General features: G+C 41.4%; 1 protein-coding gene across 1 annotated transcript in view; it reads right to left on the bottom strand.

Annotated features, from left to right (window-relative positions):
• The window catches only part of LOC117562065 (receptor-type tyrosine-protein phosphatase gamma-like), a 323,613-nt gene that overhangs the window by 294,085 nt on the left and 9,626 nt on the right, over positions 1-19,902 (bottom strand). Inside the window, 2 exon segments of the mRNA XM_034239841.1 lie at positions 3,504-3,652; positions 9,454-9,636. Coding sequence (XP_034095732.1) covers positions 3,504-3,652; positions 9,454-9,636 — 332 coding nt within the window.

Below are 19,902 nucleotides of genomic sequence, written 5' to 3'. Positions count from 1 at the left end.
TTGGTTTGTGAACTACCTCTCTGAAAGGTCCCAATGTGTTCACTTTGATGGGCTGTCTTCTGAGTGGTTGAACATTGCTAATGGTGTTCCTCAAGGTTCTGTTTTAGGTCCACTTTTATTCTCCATCGACATCAACAGTTTAGGTGAACATGGCGATGGAGCAACCTTACATTTTTATGCAGATGATACCGTGATGTACTGTGCAGGTCCCTCCATTAAGGAGGCTGGTGTTAAATTACAGGCTGTTTTTAACATTATTCAGACTCAGCTCTCTGAACTAAAGCTTCTTTTAAATGTTGAGAAAACCAAGGTAATGCTCTTTTCTAGAGCTAAAAAGACACCAGAGCCTGTTTTAGATATTGTAACTACACAAGGAATAAAACTTGAAGTGGTTACCTGTTACAAATACCTAGGTATCTGGCTTGATGATTGTCTCACTTTTAAACTTCATGTCAATAACCTGCTTAAAAAGCTGAGGGTTAGACTAGGTTTCTTTTTCAGAAACAAGTCCTGTTTCTCGCTTGAGGCCAGGAAAAGGCTCTGTGACCTTTTTACCTGTGCTGGACTATGGTGATTTGATGTATATGAATGCACCTGCCAATTGCCTGGTCAAGTTAGATGCTGCGTATCACAGTGCACTAAGATTTGTGACAAACTGTAAAGCATTAACCCATCACTGTACCCTGTATGCAAGGGCTGGTTTGCCTTCACTAACTGTACGGAGGCTCAGTCACTGGTACATTTCTATATACAAAGCCATGTTAGGGAAACTTCCATCTTATATCTGCTCCCTGATCTCACGGAAAAGTGTAAGTGGCTACTGCCTGAGATCGAATGCTGTGGTTTTATTAAATGTGCCAACTGCTAGGACTGTCTTAGGGAAGACAGCTTTTAGATGCACAGCTCCTCTGTCTTGGAATAGTCTGCAACTTAAATAGAAACTGAGCAATCTGGTGCCACTAAATGTTTTTAAAGCTCGGTTGGATGCTACTCAATCGGAAGCTATAGGTACCTGTTTATGTGGATAGTTATGTAAATTGTAATCCCTGTGATGATGATGTAAAATGTCCTTTTTGTTGTTCTGTTTATGTTTGTATGTTTCATGTGGAACCTACTTGAGCAGGTCTCCCTTGAAAAAGAGATCAATGATCTCAATGGGATACACCTGGGTAAATAAAGGTTTGAAATTAAATGAAATAATTATTCTATATATATAATTTACACAGTGCCTGTAAACCGGAGGAGAACGCTGGCATTTCTCCTCCTACTTGAAAGACTACGGAGGGATAGGGTCTGCAAAATGAGTTTATTTTGGGGATTGACTGGATGCTCTGACCGGTCCACTTCCACGCCTCGCGTCGAAAATAGACCAGCCGCCTATTTTTAGCGGAGCCCAGCGCTGAGACGCTTCTGGGAGGCTTCTGGGACGCTTCTGGGACACTTCTGGGACGCTTCTGGGACACTTCTGGGACACTTCTAGCCGTAACGTGGCACGTCTGGTGGGATAGCACCCATTGACTGGAGTGGCCGCGATCGCTGTGAATGGCCGCTGTGAATGGCCGCCGTAACGCGGCGCAGACGGACCCGGTGGAATCTAGGGGTTACGCAGCGTCCACACGGCGGCGTGCGTTGAAGCTTGCCGGCGGGTGTGTCTGAAGCTCGATCAACAACCAATCACATGAATCTCCCGCCCCGGACACACAAGCAGCGGTTTGATTGGTTAGAGCTTGTATTGGCATATGATTTGATTGGCTGACGCTTCTGAGCTTCTGCTTAGAGTTTTACTCCCTACAGGGTGCACTTTGAGGGTTTGTGACTCTGCAGACCGTTTACATGCATAAGAACCTTCATAACACACAAGGGGACGGGTAATAACCGGAAAATGCATGACATGGGCCCTTTAAGTGTGCAGTGGCGTGAAGTGTTTGTGTGGAGTGGCTTTGTAACCGAGTGTGTCTCACACAGTGGCCTGACTATATTGTTTTATCCGCTCAGGAGATCTTGGGACAAGACCGAGACGCAAGACCTCTCAAGAGACTGGGGCATTTTAATTCTACTTTTAACATAATAAACTGTTGTCAACTTAATTTTGATTGTGGTTCTTAACTCTGCTCACCCCTGATTTTTAAAGAACCCGTGTAGCCTTTTAAGTAGGAGTCCTAGGCTCCTTTTAACCTAGATGGCGTTGTCGGCAACTATTCTAATTCTACCCCTTTTTAGTCTTAGTTATTTTCCAACCTCGCCACATAATCACATTACATTTTTCGGTAACGCAGTAATGTAACGCGTTACTGTTATAAATTCAGTAATCACACTACAGTTACTAACATTGCGCAAAAAAATGACTATTCTCCCTTTGACAGACTAGACTCTAGTAGTTACTACATTATTCAGAAGTTTACAGTAACTTTGGACTCAGGAATAATAAACGGAGCCTCTCTTTTCCTCTCTCCCTCCGTCTGAATCATGCAGCTCGCTGATCCAGTGAATGAGTGACCCGACACGACAGTAAATAATAAACATATTTATAACTAGTTTAGCTAGTTCCAGGGGTAGATGAGATTGGTAAATATGATAGGTCTAACTTTGAACAATTTTAAATATGTCCAGTCACTAGAGGGATTTCCGCCGCAGGTTTATATTTGCGTAACATTTGCGCGACATGCAACTGTCACAGGGGTTGTGCTGCAGTGCAGAGACATGGCTGAGTCATCAACAGCTATAACTTTCGAGGGGTGGAGGTATGCCCATTATTTTACATTTGTCAGAAGAAAGGACAGAAATGTGACGGTAAGATGCACTATTGAAAACACAGCATTAAACCTCTCCAAGCACCTGCAAAGGCAACATGCTAACACAAAGCTAGTAGCTAAAGACCCCTGAGCCCAGAGTGATGATGTTCAGTGTGTGCCGACTCCGAACAAGCAGCACAAACTAGAATGTTCACCGTTATTAACTTGTGTTATGTCTTCTTTATTGCAATAGTAATAGTGTGAACATTTGGCCTACGTTTTAAGTTTTGGCTATACAGTAGGCTGTTGCTGAGTAACACAAAAGTAATGTAAAGAGTAATGTAATGAGTTACTTTATGTAGAGAGTAAAGAAGTAAAGTAATATATAACTTCTTTTTTTTAAAGTAATGAGTAATACATTACTTTTTTTGAGTAACGACCCCATCACTGATTGTGACCTATTGCCAAGAGTAAAGATTTAGTTGTTGACACTCCCACTACTGTTTGTTCAAAATAAATGAATAAAAAAAACAAAAAACATTTTTAGCAGTGTTTGCCTTTATAGAACGGTGTTTCAGTCTTTTACACTCAGCCATGATTGCTCATCCTATTGCAGCTCTAACCAGACACATCCCCCTTTGTGCAGAGTTGAAATGACTGGCTCCAGTAAAAAGTGCTATCCATTCTCCAGACTCGAGAAACTCCCTTTAGAAAGCAATTGAAGAGGTTTCAAAATGTATATTGTAATGTTTATACTTAGAAAATGCTTACCTCCACAGGGTAACGATGACCATTAATGCTGTGTTCGGAACCTTCAGATCCATTGTTAGGACCCCAATGAAACTCCACTTTTTCTGCCTTAAACCTTCCTGGTAGGCCTGCTCCCCGAACAAAGTAGTCATCCTTTAAAATAATGGCCACTGGAACAAAGACAAAGACAAAGATAGAGCAACAAAGAGTCATCATTAATTTCATTTTACATTTTCAACATACATACAAAGTTAATTGTAAGTTTCAAAGAAATAGAAGACATATAATTGATGATTGTTGTTTAAGAGGATATATTCTGCTCATGTTCAGTATTTAGTGTCTGTACTGTGACATCTTTCCATGCTTTAATGTTAAAAGATTATGTACATTTCTCTCATATTTTCCCATGTATCTTTTCTCTGAAAGGATTCCTGTGTTCCTTTACCAGTGCAGCCATAGTTCATCAGACAGTTCTATCCCATTTATAGAGACAGCACTTTACATATTCTGCGCTTATGATTGTTATTAGTGTAGAACATGAAAATGCAAAGGTAATATAAGAAACAACGGCAGTCAGAATATCAGACAGGATGTAAACACAACAACAGTTTACCCAGATTAATAGAACCCCTCATTTGGAGGTCAAACTGAATGTTAGTGCTGGCTTGGTCTTTAGGGTACAGCTTTAGATTAGTTTTATTCCTATCTTTGTAATAGGAAATATGTTGCTGTTGGGGACTTTATATCTGCAGCCTCACATTTCTCCACTAAAGTGCCTCAGGGCTCAGTCCTTGGGCCTTTTTTTGTTCTCCGTGTTTATGTTACCTCTAATCTTTCATAACCAACACGTGAGTTTGATTTTAATGCACAATATAACAGGTCTTAAACACAATTGTGCCTCAAAAAAACAAAAGACAGGCTCTCTCTGAACTCAGAAGATTTTGCCATGTAGGATTTGAAAACTCCAATGGTGTCACTCTGATGCTGCGTCAATGCTTCAGCCAAGCGCAAGAGGGCGTGGTTAAATCTCTACTTGGTTGAAAAAACGAAAGCCGCAGTCAGGACACTCTTAAAGGTTCCCAAGTAGGAGGTGGGCATAATGGTGTGGTGTTGGGAGGCCCGGCTCTCTACAGACAGCTGGGGCAGAGTGACACTTGGTTGGGGATGTGCATTTGTTCGACTGGCTGAGGTCAACAGCAATGATATCTGACTTGTTCACAGGAGCTGTAGATACAGAGTTTGTGCTGGCAGAGTGGGACCTCTCTCTTTTGTCTCGTTAACAGCCGGTGCCAGCTGCTCCACCTTGTCTCTCTGAAGAGGCACAGCGCTCTAGTCATATACAGTGTATACTTATTATGTATTTTACAGTTGTATTAGCGACATTTCCTTTTAAGTTGGTCTTTTAAACTTTATTATTACCTTTTATTATTCCTTTTTTTAAATGTTTTAATTTTTTAATTGTAAAGGTTTTTATACATCTATGCATTTTGTCTTATGTCTTCCTTCATTTTACCATGAGGGATCATTATTATTTGTTTGCTTTATTATCGTACCTTTTACCTCCTTGTGTCCCTTACACTGTTAATCTGCTATTTGATGTTGCTATTCTTTATGTGTACAAAAAGGTTTCACCGTCTGACCTGAAGTGTATTTCTTGTTTCTCTGTTGTCATTGTGAAGTGTGCCATGTTGTTAAAGCACTTTGAGCTGCACGTGGTGTATGAAAAGTGCTATACAAATATAGCTTTGTTGTTATTATTTTAAATAATTGTCATATATGGCAAGAGAGTTGCAAGAGATAAATATGTGGTTTTGTAATGTCCCCCCATGCGTCCAGGATCTGAGTACGAGATGAGACCTTCAGGTGCCAAGGGGCCCACCTTTCATACCAGCTCTTGGGGAATAATTGTAAACCTTATGAATCAATAAATAGCTTTCTAAGGGTGTTCTCGTTATTCAGGTGTGACATGGCTAGCTGTAGGGCAGATGTAATGGGACCCCCTGAGGACCTCTGGGGGCCATATGATAACTGGATGGGGTCAATTGATGTGGGGTGACAGGATCTCAAAGCAATTCATGATCATTTATGTGACAGGGAGTTTGTCACTGAGGCAGGACACACTCTTCTGCACTGGGATGATGATGGTGGTGGTCTCAGATATCATCAGCCAGCTGGTCGGCCCCTCTCTGAGCACACAGTGAAGCACCTGGTTGGATCCTGCAGCATTGTGTGGGTGTGGGGGGGGGGGTCTGTCTTCCAGGTCGGCATGTTGTTAAAAATAATTCAGTGTATCTGGAACCTAAATCATTTTATATCTGTTTGATGGAGCTGTAGATATTATTCTTATGCTTTGAGTATTGAAGCTGCTGGTTAAATATGTTCAGCAAATTGAATAGCATTTTGTCTTAAAGCGCCAAAAATAATTAATGAATAACACTGGAACCACCAAGTGGGTCATATTTTTTCCCTGCGTTATCAAAACCCATACATTTCTGACTTCATGCATTTTCCAAAATGTAGTATATTTACATTCACATTTTGACCCCACAAAGAAACAGCTGTATATTATTTAGTGTCCGTTTTATTAAATAGTTTGAAACAACTTGTTTCCATCCCATCGATAACATGTTGATGACTCCACGTTCAATTTCAAGAAGTTGAAGTTGAGCCGTGAATAAAACTACTGTGAAGACTCTGAATTGGGTTTGTTCTGCAGGATATGTGTGTGTGTGGGGGGTAATCCACCGCCTCCCAGCCTGCCTTCACAGCTTCATCACAGCATATCAAGCAGATGATCCCTCCACAGATAAAACGCATTTAGATACAGTCTATTCACAGTTTGCGAAGAAAATGCAGGGACATTTGTCTCTTTAGGTGCATTATTTACGGGGGAGAGCTGAAGCTTCACGCCAGTTTGCTATGCAGCTGTTTCAGTTTGCATTTTTACATGGCTCTCGACATGCACCCAAAATCCATTTGAATGATGCTCTGCTGAATGTGGTACTTTGCAGGTGGCCATCATCATCATCATCATCATCATCATCATCCCTTTCTGGGTGGCCTTCGGAGGATGCTCTGAGCTGCTGAAGGAGCCTCTGCATCAGACGTGCAGGGTATTTTTCATGCTTTGATGGGGTCTCTCTCTCCCTGCCTGTGTCTCTCACTCCTATCTCTCTGTTTGTGCCAGTGTGTGTCAGCGCTGGTGGTCCTCTCCCTGAAGGTCGGCTCATCGGTCCACTTCCACATTGTGTCCGCCTCGCCTGATGAAGCTACCTGCACTCAGACAAACTGATGTCTCACATCTCAACAACGTATTGCCATGATGCTATGACTGGGAGCTGGACCGGACATTTACGCACTCGCGGTGACCTTAATCAGTCACTGAAAATTGGGAAGGAAAACAGTTAGGCTATGGAAACAAGGCCGCTGAGGGAATTTGCAAGCATGGAAGGATAACTGAGACTTTAGCTATTCTGTCCTTCAATGACCAGACATGTCATATAGCCAGTTTGAGTTATTCTTGCCGTGAGGTTAATTTACACAATGTCTAAACATGTCGAAGCCTGACACTAGTGAGTCAGGTTTAAAAAATAAAAGACATCATTTTACTTTAACTGTGCTCAAGGAATGAGCAAGGCAAGCTGTTTCCAGTGCTCTGCAGTGTTTGTGGTACGTTATATACATTCTGTAGCTATCACTGTAAAGGACAAATAATAATATAATGATATGTGTGTGTTAAACAGCAAATGCTAGGTGTGTTTCTTTAATTTGTTCCATCACACTCTTCTAAGGCTGATGTGTGAGTCCCGGTGAGGAAGCAAATGACATCTCTGAGGCAGCTTTGTGAGTGGGAAGGTGTAACGCAGGTGAACACTCCAGGTGTTGGATGGTCTGGGTGATCTGTTTCTTGTAAATCATAACACTCAGCTAACATCTGAAAAACACTCCTGCATGCAGTAACTCTTATGGTGCTTCCACAAAGGATGCAAAGCAGAAATGTGCATCTCTTTACTCACGCAATTATGGTCAAAAAGTGACATCTGATTCACATAATCCAACCTTTTTTATTCATTATTGTGTTACTGTTGTCTTGACCAAACTGTTGTCCATGTCCAAATACTATGGACAAAGACACAGAGTGTTGTACATGTTCAAATTCTACGAGTTGCTACTTGTAATTAAGGCTAATAGGATAAGCTTTAATAAAACAAACACCCTAGTGAAGTTACAGTAAACCGACAGACAATTGGCAAATTATTGAGATGTGTCATCACAATCCTTCTCAATTGAGCAAACGATAGGATGTAAAACACTATAGTGCTTAACACACAGCTGTGCTCTGGGCAGCACTCAGAGGGCTGTCAACAGCTCTGCCAACCACCTGTGGTCTCTGCCTCTCAAAAGCCTTTCAACTCCATTTCTCTACTGTGGGGAAGGATCATCCATCTTAGTGACAACCTGGAATTGTGAAAAATACATGTGTCTGACGAGGAGGGTCCTCGAGATGCCAAAGAGCCCAAATCAGAGGGCTCAGCGCTGAATCCCACAGGCACTGACACCTGCCATGGCACTTCTACTGAAATGGATGCAGCATGTCTGAATGATAATGGGATGTGTAATCTTCATCATAAATGACTTGTTGCATATTGCACCTGTCTTGTTTTATAATCATGAGCTCGGAGGTGATGCAACAGATGTTTGACATGCAGACACCTGCCAATACGAGCCGGATTATTATCTGTGTGACACTTCAGCTTCCATTCCCTCTTCTCTGTGGTCTGTCACAGCATGGTAACAAACATTATGTCGTTACATCTGGCATGACTCTTAACTAACTGCTCATGTGGGGTTTGTGACTAGATATTATTATAATGATAATAATACTAATATATTACACAAGAACAAGAACAAATAAATAAACAAACACACACACAAACAAAAGGGGCAAATAATGAAGTAAAAATGAAATACATAGCAGTAGGCGTGGAAGCAAGGGGACTGTGATGTGTTAGGGGTCAAAGGCCATGGTGAAAAGGTAACTTATATTTATTTTACAATACAGGTTTTTTTAACAAGTTTTCCATTGAACAACTACCAGTTCTGATGCAATTGTACTCAAATTGAAGGTCAGGAACAGGCAACATGACATTGTAACTTAATACATGGATGGGGTCATTCAGGAACTGTAGTTTGTCATGTCCAACATTGGACAAATGGTACACAATTAAGAATCAGCTGATGGTCCTCCCAAGTTTCAAGGCAATTAGACCAGAACATGTCAATCTATTTTATTCTGGACCAAAGACAAACAAACTAAAAGTTCAAATAAAAAACAATCTTGGCACTAGTGGGGCCAGTTACAGTACAAACTAATTGTGAAAAACTGGGAATAAAAATGACCTAAAAGGTCTTTAACATGCTTAACAAATCTCAACAACACATATGTTTTGCTAACATTTAAAGGTGGGGTGGGTAAGTCTGAGAAACCGGCTCGAGATACACTTTTTGTTATATTCCATGGAATGCTCTTAACATTCCGATAGCAATGAATATCTTAAGTGCTTTGACAACAAATCCATAAAACACTTCATCTGTGGAAGCCGTGGCGCTGTAAAAAGCACGACCAATCATCTGAGCCGGCCCGGCTAAAGTAACTGGATGGCCTACCTGCCTGTCAGCCTTCCATCTGTGCACAAACTTATCTCGTGCCCTCATTGGTCATGTGCGCGTTGGTGTGTGTTGGAGGAGGGGCTCTGTGAGGAAGTGGCAGATTCTTTCCGGCTGTGTATTTTCAAATTCTAGCGCACTGGAGCTGGTTTCTCCGAAATTACCTGCCCCACCTTTAAGTCACTCTTTCAATATAATACTTCAAACATTTCAGTCAGTATGAGTTTTGAAGAAATCATATCCAATATAAAGCAATAAGCTATGAACCAAATCTCACCAGCAGCCCGAGCTGTCTTTGCAGTACCTGTTTTTCCGGTGTTCTTCATGGATGTCTTATTGGAGGATTCAGCATCAAATCCCTCCAGTGTCAGTTCCTGATACTCGGTGGATATTATGGTATCCTGGTCAACGATGTTGATAGGTGATTGGTTTCTCTCTCTGCATTCTGGGTAGGCTGACGACCATCCTTCATTTGGCCCATAAATACCTGAGGAAGACAAGAAGTAAAGCAGGGTCTCATCACTAGAAGGACACGCTTTGATGTAAAACTGAGTGGACTTTTGGAAGGATACTTCACAGACAATTGACATTTCAGAACTATCTCATGTCCTCTGAAAGCAGCTGACAGTGTGCATTGCCAAGGCATTGCTCACAGAATAAACTCCATGAGATCACAACCAAAGCAGCTGCTGAAAAAGCAAAAAAATGTCATTAATGTGGTAAATGTAATGGAAACTTCTGAAACAATGGAGACAGGACTCAGAGAGACACGGGGAGAGCAGGAACTTTGATGGCAAACACTGACGGTTTATTAAACACATCCTCACTCCCAGGTCGGCCTATGTTGACGTTATATGTCAAGTCCCCTGTGTCGGCTTTTTCCAACGCAAGGGGGGACGGCCCTTAGCGTACATTTTCAACTTTCAACGTATGTTGTAGACGACTTGAGATCGCGAGCGAATGCTCTTCGCAGATCCATTCTCACAGCGTTTATCAACCTTTTTCTAACTCAATATCAAGCCACACTTATTGTTTTTACTTCTTTATTTTAATTGAATAATGTAGGACTTTTGTTGCCGTCAGTTATGGGGAGAGTAGGGGCTCAGAATACTGAAATCTGTATTGTTTCATCGTTTTTTCCTTCTAATGTTGTATTATTTTCTAAACCACACACTGTTATTTACTCAACAATAACACATAATTATCCTTGTGTTTATTTATTTGTTTGATTAATAAACACAAGTTGGAGTCCGTCAGGACCGAGGGTCGGAGCAGCTCATTTGCTTTAGAGAATATTACACCGGGAAGTAAGTATTCTCTCCGCTTCGCTTGACAAACCCTGTGATAGTCCTCAAGCTCTGTGATTGGAGAGTGTGCTCCGAGGGTTACGCCGAGCATCGAACAGCACTTGAAATGGGATGGAACCACGGCAGACTGTCCAAAACTGGATTTGAACGGGTCCACCGCGTCCCCCCCTCCCCCACCCCGTCCCCAGAACTACACATGCTGGCTATTGTGTTTCGCAACATGTTCTCTATCTATGGCACGTCTCTACTGGGAGTTGTAGTTTTAAAAGACGTTTTCGTATTTCCCATAATAAGAAGTGGCCAGTATTAAACTGTGTACATCCCTGGAGGTTTAGGGGATAGGAAACACTCACATTTAAAACATATAATTAATAAATGGGTGAAAATTGCTTGTGCCCATAATGGGCAGAATTAATATATATACCCACATGCCAGCTAAGGTCAGAAGAGCTTTATTTAACAGCTGGTCTTATGTTTGTGACCCCTCCTGTTGTTCATTGACAGTGTTGGGACTAACGCGTTACAAGTAAAGCGTTACTGTAACGCCGTTACTTTTGGTAACTAGTACTCTAACGCATTACCTTTTTAATTCAGTAACTCAGTTACCGTTACTACATGGTGCGTTACTCCGTTAGTTTTTTTATATAGTCAACAGCCAGGCGAACAGAGATGAGAACTGTACTTAAGTACAGTACTTGAGTAAATGTACTTTGATACTTCCTGTGTCACATGCGGAGACGGGCTGTGGGCGTGTTTGTGTTGTTTACTAACAAGACTGTCATGGCGGCGGCGGAGCTCAAGTCTAGTTTCTCCACCTGGAGATATTCTCACTATTTCACTTTTGTCGAGCACAAAGAAAAGAAAGTTTCTGTTAAATGTAAGTTGTGTCTTGGCAGGTCAAAGATCTTATCTACTGCCCAAACCAGTAATTCAAATCTCTTAAAACATCTGCAAAAACAACATGCTGGGACGAAGCTAGTAGCTAAGACCACAGAGACTCAGCCGACGCCACTCCACCTCCACCTAAGCAACAGCGGCTGGATTTTAACCGAGGGACTGCTGGCCAGGGAAAAGTCGATAAAGCCATTGCACGGTATGTTGTAGAACACATGCAGGCTATTGCTACAGTGGAGTCACCCGCTTTCAGGGAGCTAGTTAGCATGATAGCATGTCCGGGCGGCACACGGCATATGGGACGGAACACTTTTTCCAACTACCTGGAGAAAGAATATACAAAAATGGAAAGCCAGCTAATATCGATGCAATCCAGATTGCATATAATGCATGTCAAGTTGATCAACAGATTGTATTATTCTCCAATGCAATAACAGTACTGAAATGAAGGCTATAAGGGCATTAATGGGCGCCCTTTTTCCAAGTAACGAAAACGTTACAGTAACGCATTACTTCTTTGTGTAAGTAACTAGTAAAGTAACTGAGTTACTTTTGAAATGAAGTAACTAGTAATGGTAACTAGTTACTGGTTTTCAGTAACTAGCACAACACTGTTCATTGATAAGCTTGAAACATGCACTTGTCAAGGTTCAGAGGCCTTTTGCAAATATGGCAGTAGCCATCGATCATCTTAAGATAAGATATACTTTATTGATCCCAAGTTGGAAACATTTGTGTTACATCAGCATGTGTAACGGTTGTAAATATGCAGTGGTGTTTATTTGAAATCATTTAGTATAATCACACAAATTCTGTGTTTTATATTTAATAATTATGTGTTCTTTATTTATTGATTGTTCAATACCTGACAAGGTCGGAGATGAACAACTTTGGTTGCAGGTTCCTCAACAGTGCATGACAAGACATCTATCAATATGTGTGCATACCTCCACCATTAAACTGTCGTATTCTGCACATTTCTTATACTATCTACATACATCTTATATAAGAGTATAATACATATGTATAATATCAGTTAAAATAAGTGCTTCAACATACAGTAGTTAACATTGCAGGAAAGCACTATATTAGTACTTTGTCAGGCTTAATATTTATACCCCCAAAGCTTTTTTCTTATTCAAAATAAGACCTTAACCTAAAGTATTCTTTAATGTTTAAATAAAGCCTTATTAGGCTGTCTGTCTGTGTCTCCTATTAATATCTAATAATAAAAATAATACATTTCAATAACGTGCTTTAACCACCAGGTGTCCCTTTCTATCAGCTGTGCACCCTTATGATGTAAATATACCAATATACCGATTGGATCAAATATAAAAGACAGCCAAATTAGTATTGATACAGCAAGGAGACTTATATTGTGAAGATAAATTGAAGATTTTGTTTAATTGCTGATATATTTATGATCCACGTCACATATTCAGTTTTGGCGGCAGTTCTCCTGCTTGTCCAGAAGTCTTCTCATCAGGGCTCTATAAATAGAGAACTACGGCAGATATGTAATATTTAATGCAGCCGAACCGTGTATTACAATGCCGTTATGTGATGACCTCCAAAGAGAAAAGCAAGAACACTCGGAATAAAGTATTATTTTATTTTAAAAAAATGTTTTCGTATTTCACATCAACAGGAAGTCCGGTTAACTAAAATGTCCGTGCGGAACAATACCCCAACCCATAGATCCGTGGTTGAATAATGTCAATCACCACATTACACACATCCCTTCACATTTACATTTTAATTTACATTAAAGTATTTCGTGAGGCCTTCTAAAATATTTTTAAATATAATTAGGGTTGTAGTTGAAGAGTTTGTATTATTGCGCTGGCAACGCAATCGCACAACGGCACGTCCATTAATACAGATACAGATAGGCCTACAGATTTCAGTATTCTGATCCCCTACTCTCCCCATAACTAGGGTTGGGTATCGTTTGAATTTCCACGATTCCGATTCCGATTCTACTTTTCGATTCCGGTTCTTAACGGTTCTCAATTCCGATTCTTTGAGGGGCACGGTAAAAAAATGATACATGCTTCTTCCACCAAAAAAATTACATTTATTCAAGAAACTTTTACACAGGTTAGTTTACAGTAATATTCACATTAATCAGTCTGTTTATATTCACTACTGTAACTGTAACCACATCATTATAGAAACATCTTCTTCTAATATCCGTTAGAGCTAGGGTTGCCAACTTCCAGAAATGGAGAAACGGGACACATGCATGTGTCCCCCGCGCGCGTGCGCGAAGATTTTCGGGTTTCTGGCAGATTTAGTTACTTTTTTTTGTTACTTTATTTCGGTTTTAGGGTTAGGTTAGGGTTATGTTATTTAATTATTTTGGGGGAGCCAGCCCATAGGGTTCGAAAATGTTTTTGGGGGTCAAACCCCCCAAAACCCTCAAAATGCATAGAAAACTATGCATACCTATAACACAATACAAACACAATGGTCTTACACCTGCATTAGACTACTACATCACATTGTACATCAGCATGTTCAAATCGGATAGATGGGCACTAGGGACATCTGGGCACCTCGATGTACAATTGGCTATTTTGTCAAATGTTAAAAAATAAATATTTGAAAAATGGTATTAAGTAATGCAAAGTATACATGATGTGAACATGCACGGTACATCATTATTAGACTTAATGTTATCCTTCAACCAACCATTTTCCCAGCAATCAGCTGACTGACTCTCTCACACACACACGCCACACAAACAATGATGCCGCGCCTGCGGCCCACCGGAGAACATCTCTCACACACACACGTGCGAGCATTGTGCCTGCCCTGTCAACTGAGCGGTCCTAGCGCCCTTCGAATACAGCACACAAACACACAGGCACGCAGCCAGACGCACTGCATTGCGCGCAAACAGAAACATATTTTTTATTTTTCCCTTTACACGGGAGTCCGGGACAAACAAAGTCCCGAACGGGACACGCCCCTTTTGGCTCAAATACGGGGCGTCCCGGCCAGTACTCGAGTTGAAGGGGGATGGCATCCCCCCTGAAATAAAAACGGTCAAAAATCATCCCCCTTCTGAAACTGCCATCCCCCCTTTTCATCCCTTATGTCATTTTATCAATGAACTTGGCACTGGTATTACTGCTATTTCAACATACATTTTGCGCATATTGAGTAAAATACCGTGGGCGAGGGAGCACGCACACATGCAATGACATTTTTACGAAGTCACTGAAGCTATGCTATGCGTGTGCCCTAGAGGGCGCCAGAGCGCCGTGATGCGCCTGTTTGATCGATGCCAAAAGCTGCATAGCAGCACTAGCGCAGGTAACGGTCATCACAATGGCCAAGCGACCAGGAGGACAACGCGATCTGAGGGACTTCATATTTAAAAAGACTAAAAATAACATTTCAGGTAAGTCGAGAGTCAGTAACCTTAGTCATTACTCATTACTTTAGTTACCAAAGGCGGAATCTATGGACATAAGCAGCAATAACAACTTAGTTTGGAGTTTAGCTACGTTTTTCTCTCGTGTTAGCTAGCTAGCTAACTAATGCTAGCTAGCTAGCTAGCTAAAAGATGAGGACTTGAACTTCATTAGCTAACTAGGCTAGCATTAACGTCAGCTAATCATGTTAAAAAGAGGAACACGACAAGGGACACTGACATAACGTCAACATAGGCCGAGTTGGGAGTGAGAATGTGTTGATTCAGAAGCTAACAGAATTGAAGGTTTGATAACTATTAATTATAAGATAATTAACTCTTTCCCAGTGCATTTTTGGGCATTTCTATTAATCTCTGGAGACTCACAGAATATTTTGTTATATGAATATTTAAATAGTGATATTAAAAGGAAGGTGAGAAACTCCTTTTTCAGCCCCAAAACTGTTATTAGCCTATTATATCCAAACTTGAATGTTGGGCATTTTAATGAAAATATGTAGTTTTCTTAAAAATCAACTAGAAGAGTAATGTCACCTGCTTGCATAAGAAGTCTGCTCAGTCATTGTATCAAAACCATAATGACCTTCATGGCCAGGAAGCAGGACATGACACAGCAGGAGAGCGAAGAGCTAGAGGAGGAACAGGTTTGATCATTCTTAATTCTACATGTTGGGTTAAGACACTGTTATTTTTCAATTGGCCTAGTTTTTTGTTTTTGTAGTGGAAAGAAAAAGAGAGGAGGAAGCAGCAGCAGGGCAAGATAGTGCTGAAGAAGATAGTGCAGAAGAAACAAGCATCCCAGATTCTGACGGTCCAAGTTACCAGGGAGAGAGCAATAATGATCAAGATATCCCTGAATGCTGGACATCTAACATGTTTAGAGAGAAAACTAAGCAATACCCATGGCTAATATGCCAAAACAAAAAACTTGGTTGTCTAACTTGCCAGAAGATAAAAGCAGTTGGGCCAAATGCTGGTGGGAGCCAGGTGCATATTGCTGATGAGTGGTCTAAAGTTAAAGTGACAGCCTATGGTGCAACGAGAGCAGCACAGCTGCAGTCTCTTCAGAAGAAGATACACAAGCATAGAATGTCAGACTATTATCAAGCAGCTGAGAAAACCATGGAAACGGCAAAAGAAAAAAGAATGGAAACGTTGACTTCAGATATTCAGAGGGATCACTTCTTAACTACTGATCGAGTATTTCGCACAGTTTAAAAGATTGTGAAATCAGCAAGGCCTTTCACAATCTATCTACCAACTGATATTGATCTGCAAGTCATGAATGGACTTGACATGGGAAGAACTTTACATTCAGACTATTCCTGTGCAACAATCAGCCGACACATAGGAAGTGAAATGAGAAAGAGAGTAGTCGGAAAGGTCCTTCAAAGTGGAACAACATGTTCTGTTCTGATAGATGAATCTACAACTGACAGTAAAAAAAATCAGTTTTGAGCATTTATATTAGAGCAAGCCTAGGGATGAGTGAAGAGCCACTAACATTCTTCTTGGATCTAGTTGAGCTTTCTGCTACCAATGCAGATGGAATTTATCAAGCTCTGATGAATAACCTGTCACACCATGGCTTCTCTGAAGCTATTATGAAGGAGCGCTTTGTTTGCTTTGCTTCAGACGGAGCGTCCGTCATGCTTGGAAGTAAATCAGGTGTTGCAACCAAACTTGTTGAAAAGTTTCCCAACGTGATGGTGTGGCACTGCATGAACCATCGTCTTGAGTTAAGTGTTGGAGATGCTGTTGAGGAAATTGCAGGGATGAATGATTTCCAGTTTTTCTTTGACAAAATATACAGTCTCTATCATGCATCCGCCAAAAACCGCCGCGAGCTCACTGAATGTTGTGAGGACCTTGCATTACAGTGTCTGAACATAGGGAGAATTCTCAGCACTAGATGGGTGGCATCCAGTTATAGGACCATTAAAGCTGTATGGCAACAGTACCCAGCGCTCCACAAGCACTTTTCTGATGCCTCAGTTGATTCTAAAAGAAGATCAACAGAGAGATGCATGTTCAGTGGTTTAGCAAATCGCCTCTCTAATGCAACCTTTGTCCATAATCTTGGAGTCATGTATGATGCTTTAGAAGAGCTGTCTGAATTCTCGCTCTCCCTTCAAGACAGAAACATGACGCTCCCCAAGGCCGAAGCAAGTCTCAGTCGGCAGATCCGCTTGTTAAAGTCAATGGCAGAGCAACCTGGACCAAGGGCAGAGGAGACTCAGATAGCAGGGGATTTGAAGCTATTCAAAGGAGTGCCACTGACAAATAATTCAAGGTACAGCAGAGAAATAAACCACCAACGTTTTTTCATGCCTTGGCTGCTAGTATTGAGACGAGAATGGGTTGCCTGCCTGGTAAACAGAGAAGCAAGGAAGAATACCAGAGCTTTCTTAACAACGTCAAAGTGCTGCAGCCGTCTAGCTGGCCAGATGCGTGTGGAGTTCGTTATGCTGAAAAGGAAATACAGGAACTCTGCACCTTTTTCAAGCTTGATAATGGCAGACAAATTCAGAGAGGGATGAGGGAATATATTGACATGGTCAGACTCAAAACTGTTGATGAAATGATACCACCAGCACCAGAAGAGCTGAAACCCCTCCTTCAAGCAGTGACCACTCTGGTCATCTCCACAGCTGAGTGTGAACGTGGGTTTAGTCAGATGAACATTTTAACCACAACTAGAAGCTCCCTAGAGGTAAAAAGCATGTCAGCCTGGCTTTTCATCAAGTGTGTTGGCCCTCCACTGAACAAGTTCAGACCAGAGGTATATGTCAAGACTTGGCTTCAAAGCCATTGCTTAGCTAACAATCCGAAAGCAAGAGCCAGAAAAATTGAGACCAAAAAGCATGATTATGAAAATCTTTGGAAACTTCTATGAGATGGGGGAGAGTGGAGTAGGCAGCCATTGACAACATTGGTCCTATTTAGTATTATCTGTATAATCTTTTAATATATTTTCATATTTTGTAAACAATTTCAATTTGCACTTAATGCCCTGTTAAAAAAAGTAACATTGGGAATGTTGACATAAAAGATTTGTATTTGAACTGCAATAAAATGATGACGGATCAATATTTTTCTAATTTTCTTCCACAATTTTTTCATGAAGTGTTTAATTTACATAATGATTTAATTAATCACGATACAAAATTAACCCTTTAGATACCAGTTTTGATCGTATACCAGTAACTGCTTTTTTGAAAAAATACACTAATTCAATATTCTAAAAACAAATTTGACTTTATTATTAGTATCATCAGCTGATCCATCTGAATAATAAATGAGAAGATTGATTTTGGTGCATTTTAACTTTTTGTATAATGTCAGATTGAACAAAAAGGTACGTTGGGACTGTTAACCTACAAGATTTGTACCATAGACTTCCATTATAACCACATTTTTTGATCCCCTCCCCCCCTTTAAATTAAAGTGAAAAAAAGATTTTGCACTAATTGTCCTCTGCATTTGACACTAAATGTTAGTGGTGCCATGGCAGCCCGGGGACCGACTCCAATTCTGAGGTGCCTTGGTCAAGAGCAATGAAAGGAGTATCTGAACATCCATAACATGCATGTTGTTTTAGGAGTATAATAATTATCTTTATGCTGGTTGGTCTCCCACCCTCTGCGCGTTATCAGCACAAATGTTGTCCCCATATGATAAAATCCACCATCCCCCCTGATTTATTTTTACAACTTGAGTACTGCTAATAACAATAGCGCGTACCGGTCCCTTTCTCCCTTGCTCGCTACCATGCTCACTCGCACTTTGGCTGTGAGCTGCGGGCGCCAGATAAGCCAACATCCCCCATTTTCATCACTTACAGCGCCCATCGTACAGGGCAAATGAAAAGTGTAACCGGGATGAAAAGGGTGTTACAGTTACTTAATTATGAATGTTGTTACATCAAGGCCGAACATTAGGATGAGCACCAATGGACAAAACATTTTTTTTCCCTCCCAGAGCTGTCAGCGCAGCGCCTCCACAGATCTGGCGCCCTAGGCGAACATCTATAACGCCAGTGCGACGGGCCGGCCCTGGTCTCAGGTTACGCTGTAGGAAGTGTAGGTACAACGCTACATTTCCCGCCCCGCCCTGCCGCAGTCATACAGTAGGCTACGGAGAGCGGCGAGAAACATTTCCTCAGGCATCGAAAAGCGGAACCGAAATTCACTTGTCTAAATTATGCCATTGGAATCGAAATGTTGGAACCGATTCCGAACCGGAACCGGTTCTCGGTAGCCAACCCTACCCATAACTGACGGCAACAAAAGTCCTACATTATTCAATTAAAATAAAGAAGTAAAAACAATAAGTGTGAATAAGAAAAAGGTTGATAAACGCTGTGAGAATGGATCTTCAAGTCGTCTACAACATAGGCTACGTTTCGGGAGCTATGCTATATAGAAGCCTATGGACATCCCGGAAAGTTGAAAATGTACGCTAAGGGCCGCCCCCCCTTGCGTTGGAAAAAGCCGACACGGCCGCCCCCCCTCTTGCGTTGGAAAAAGCCGACACAGGGGACTTGACATAACGTCAACATAGGCCGACCTGGGAGTGAGGATGTGTTGGTTTATTTGGAGCTTCGGCCGGAGAATTCACAAGACATGTGCTGTGCCATGAGGTGACACAGCGGATGTCCAACCAATTCTGAAGATCTCTACCCCAGACTCATGTATTTAGCTGGCTCTGAGAGAATAATCAACATTATGTATAACAAGATAAAGCACTATAACCTCTATCAGCTGACGCCAACAGGCAGGAATAGGTAATCGACCCAACGCAATGTTGTTGTTGTGAGCTCCGTTGGAGAGAAAATCAGCGACGTAAACGGTGACGTTATGACGCAGCCGCGGCAGCACCAGTCGGGCTCTGGGCGGCGTGAACAAAACGGGGGCTGAAAAGAAAAAACGGTTCTGAACCAGAAGAGCGCAAGCACGGAGCTAGAACGGGAACCGTGTTGGAGTGAAAGGGGCATTAGTGCTAATTCAGAGGCTTAGACTTAGACTTGTATTTCGGTAAAAATTGTTCATATCGTCAGTTAGCTGAGTTTCTTCCCGTTAAGTCAGTATGAAACATTAATAGGTTG

This window comes from Gymnodraco acuticeps, unplaced genomic scaffold (assembly GCF_902827175.1).
Source record: "Gymnodraco acuticeps unplaced genomic scaffold, fGymAcu1.1, whole genome shotgun sequence".
Taxonomy (NCBI): Eukaryota; Metazoa; Chordata; class Actinopteri; order Perciformes; family Bathydraconidae; genus Gymnodraco; species Gymnodraco acuticeps.
Note: the sequence above shows the minus strand (reverse complement) of the source record. Positions and strands in the feature narration are given on the sequence as shown.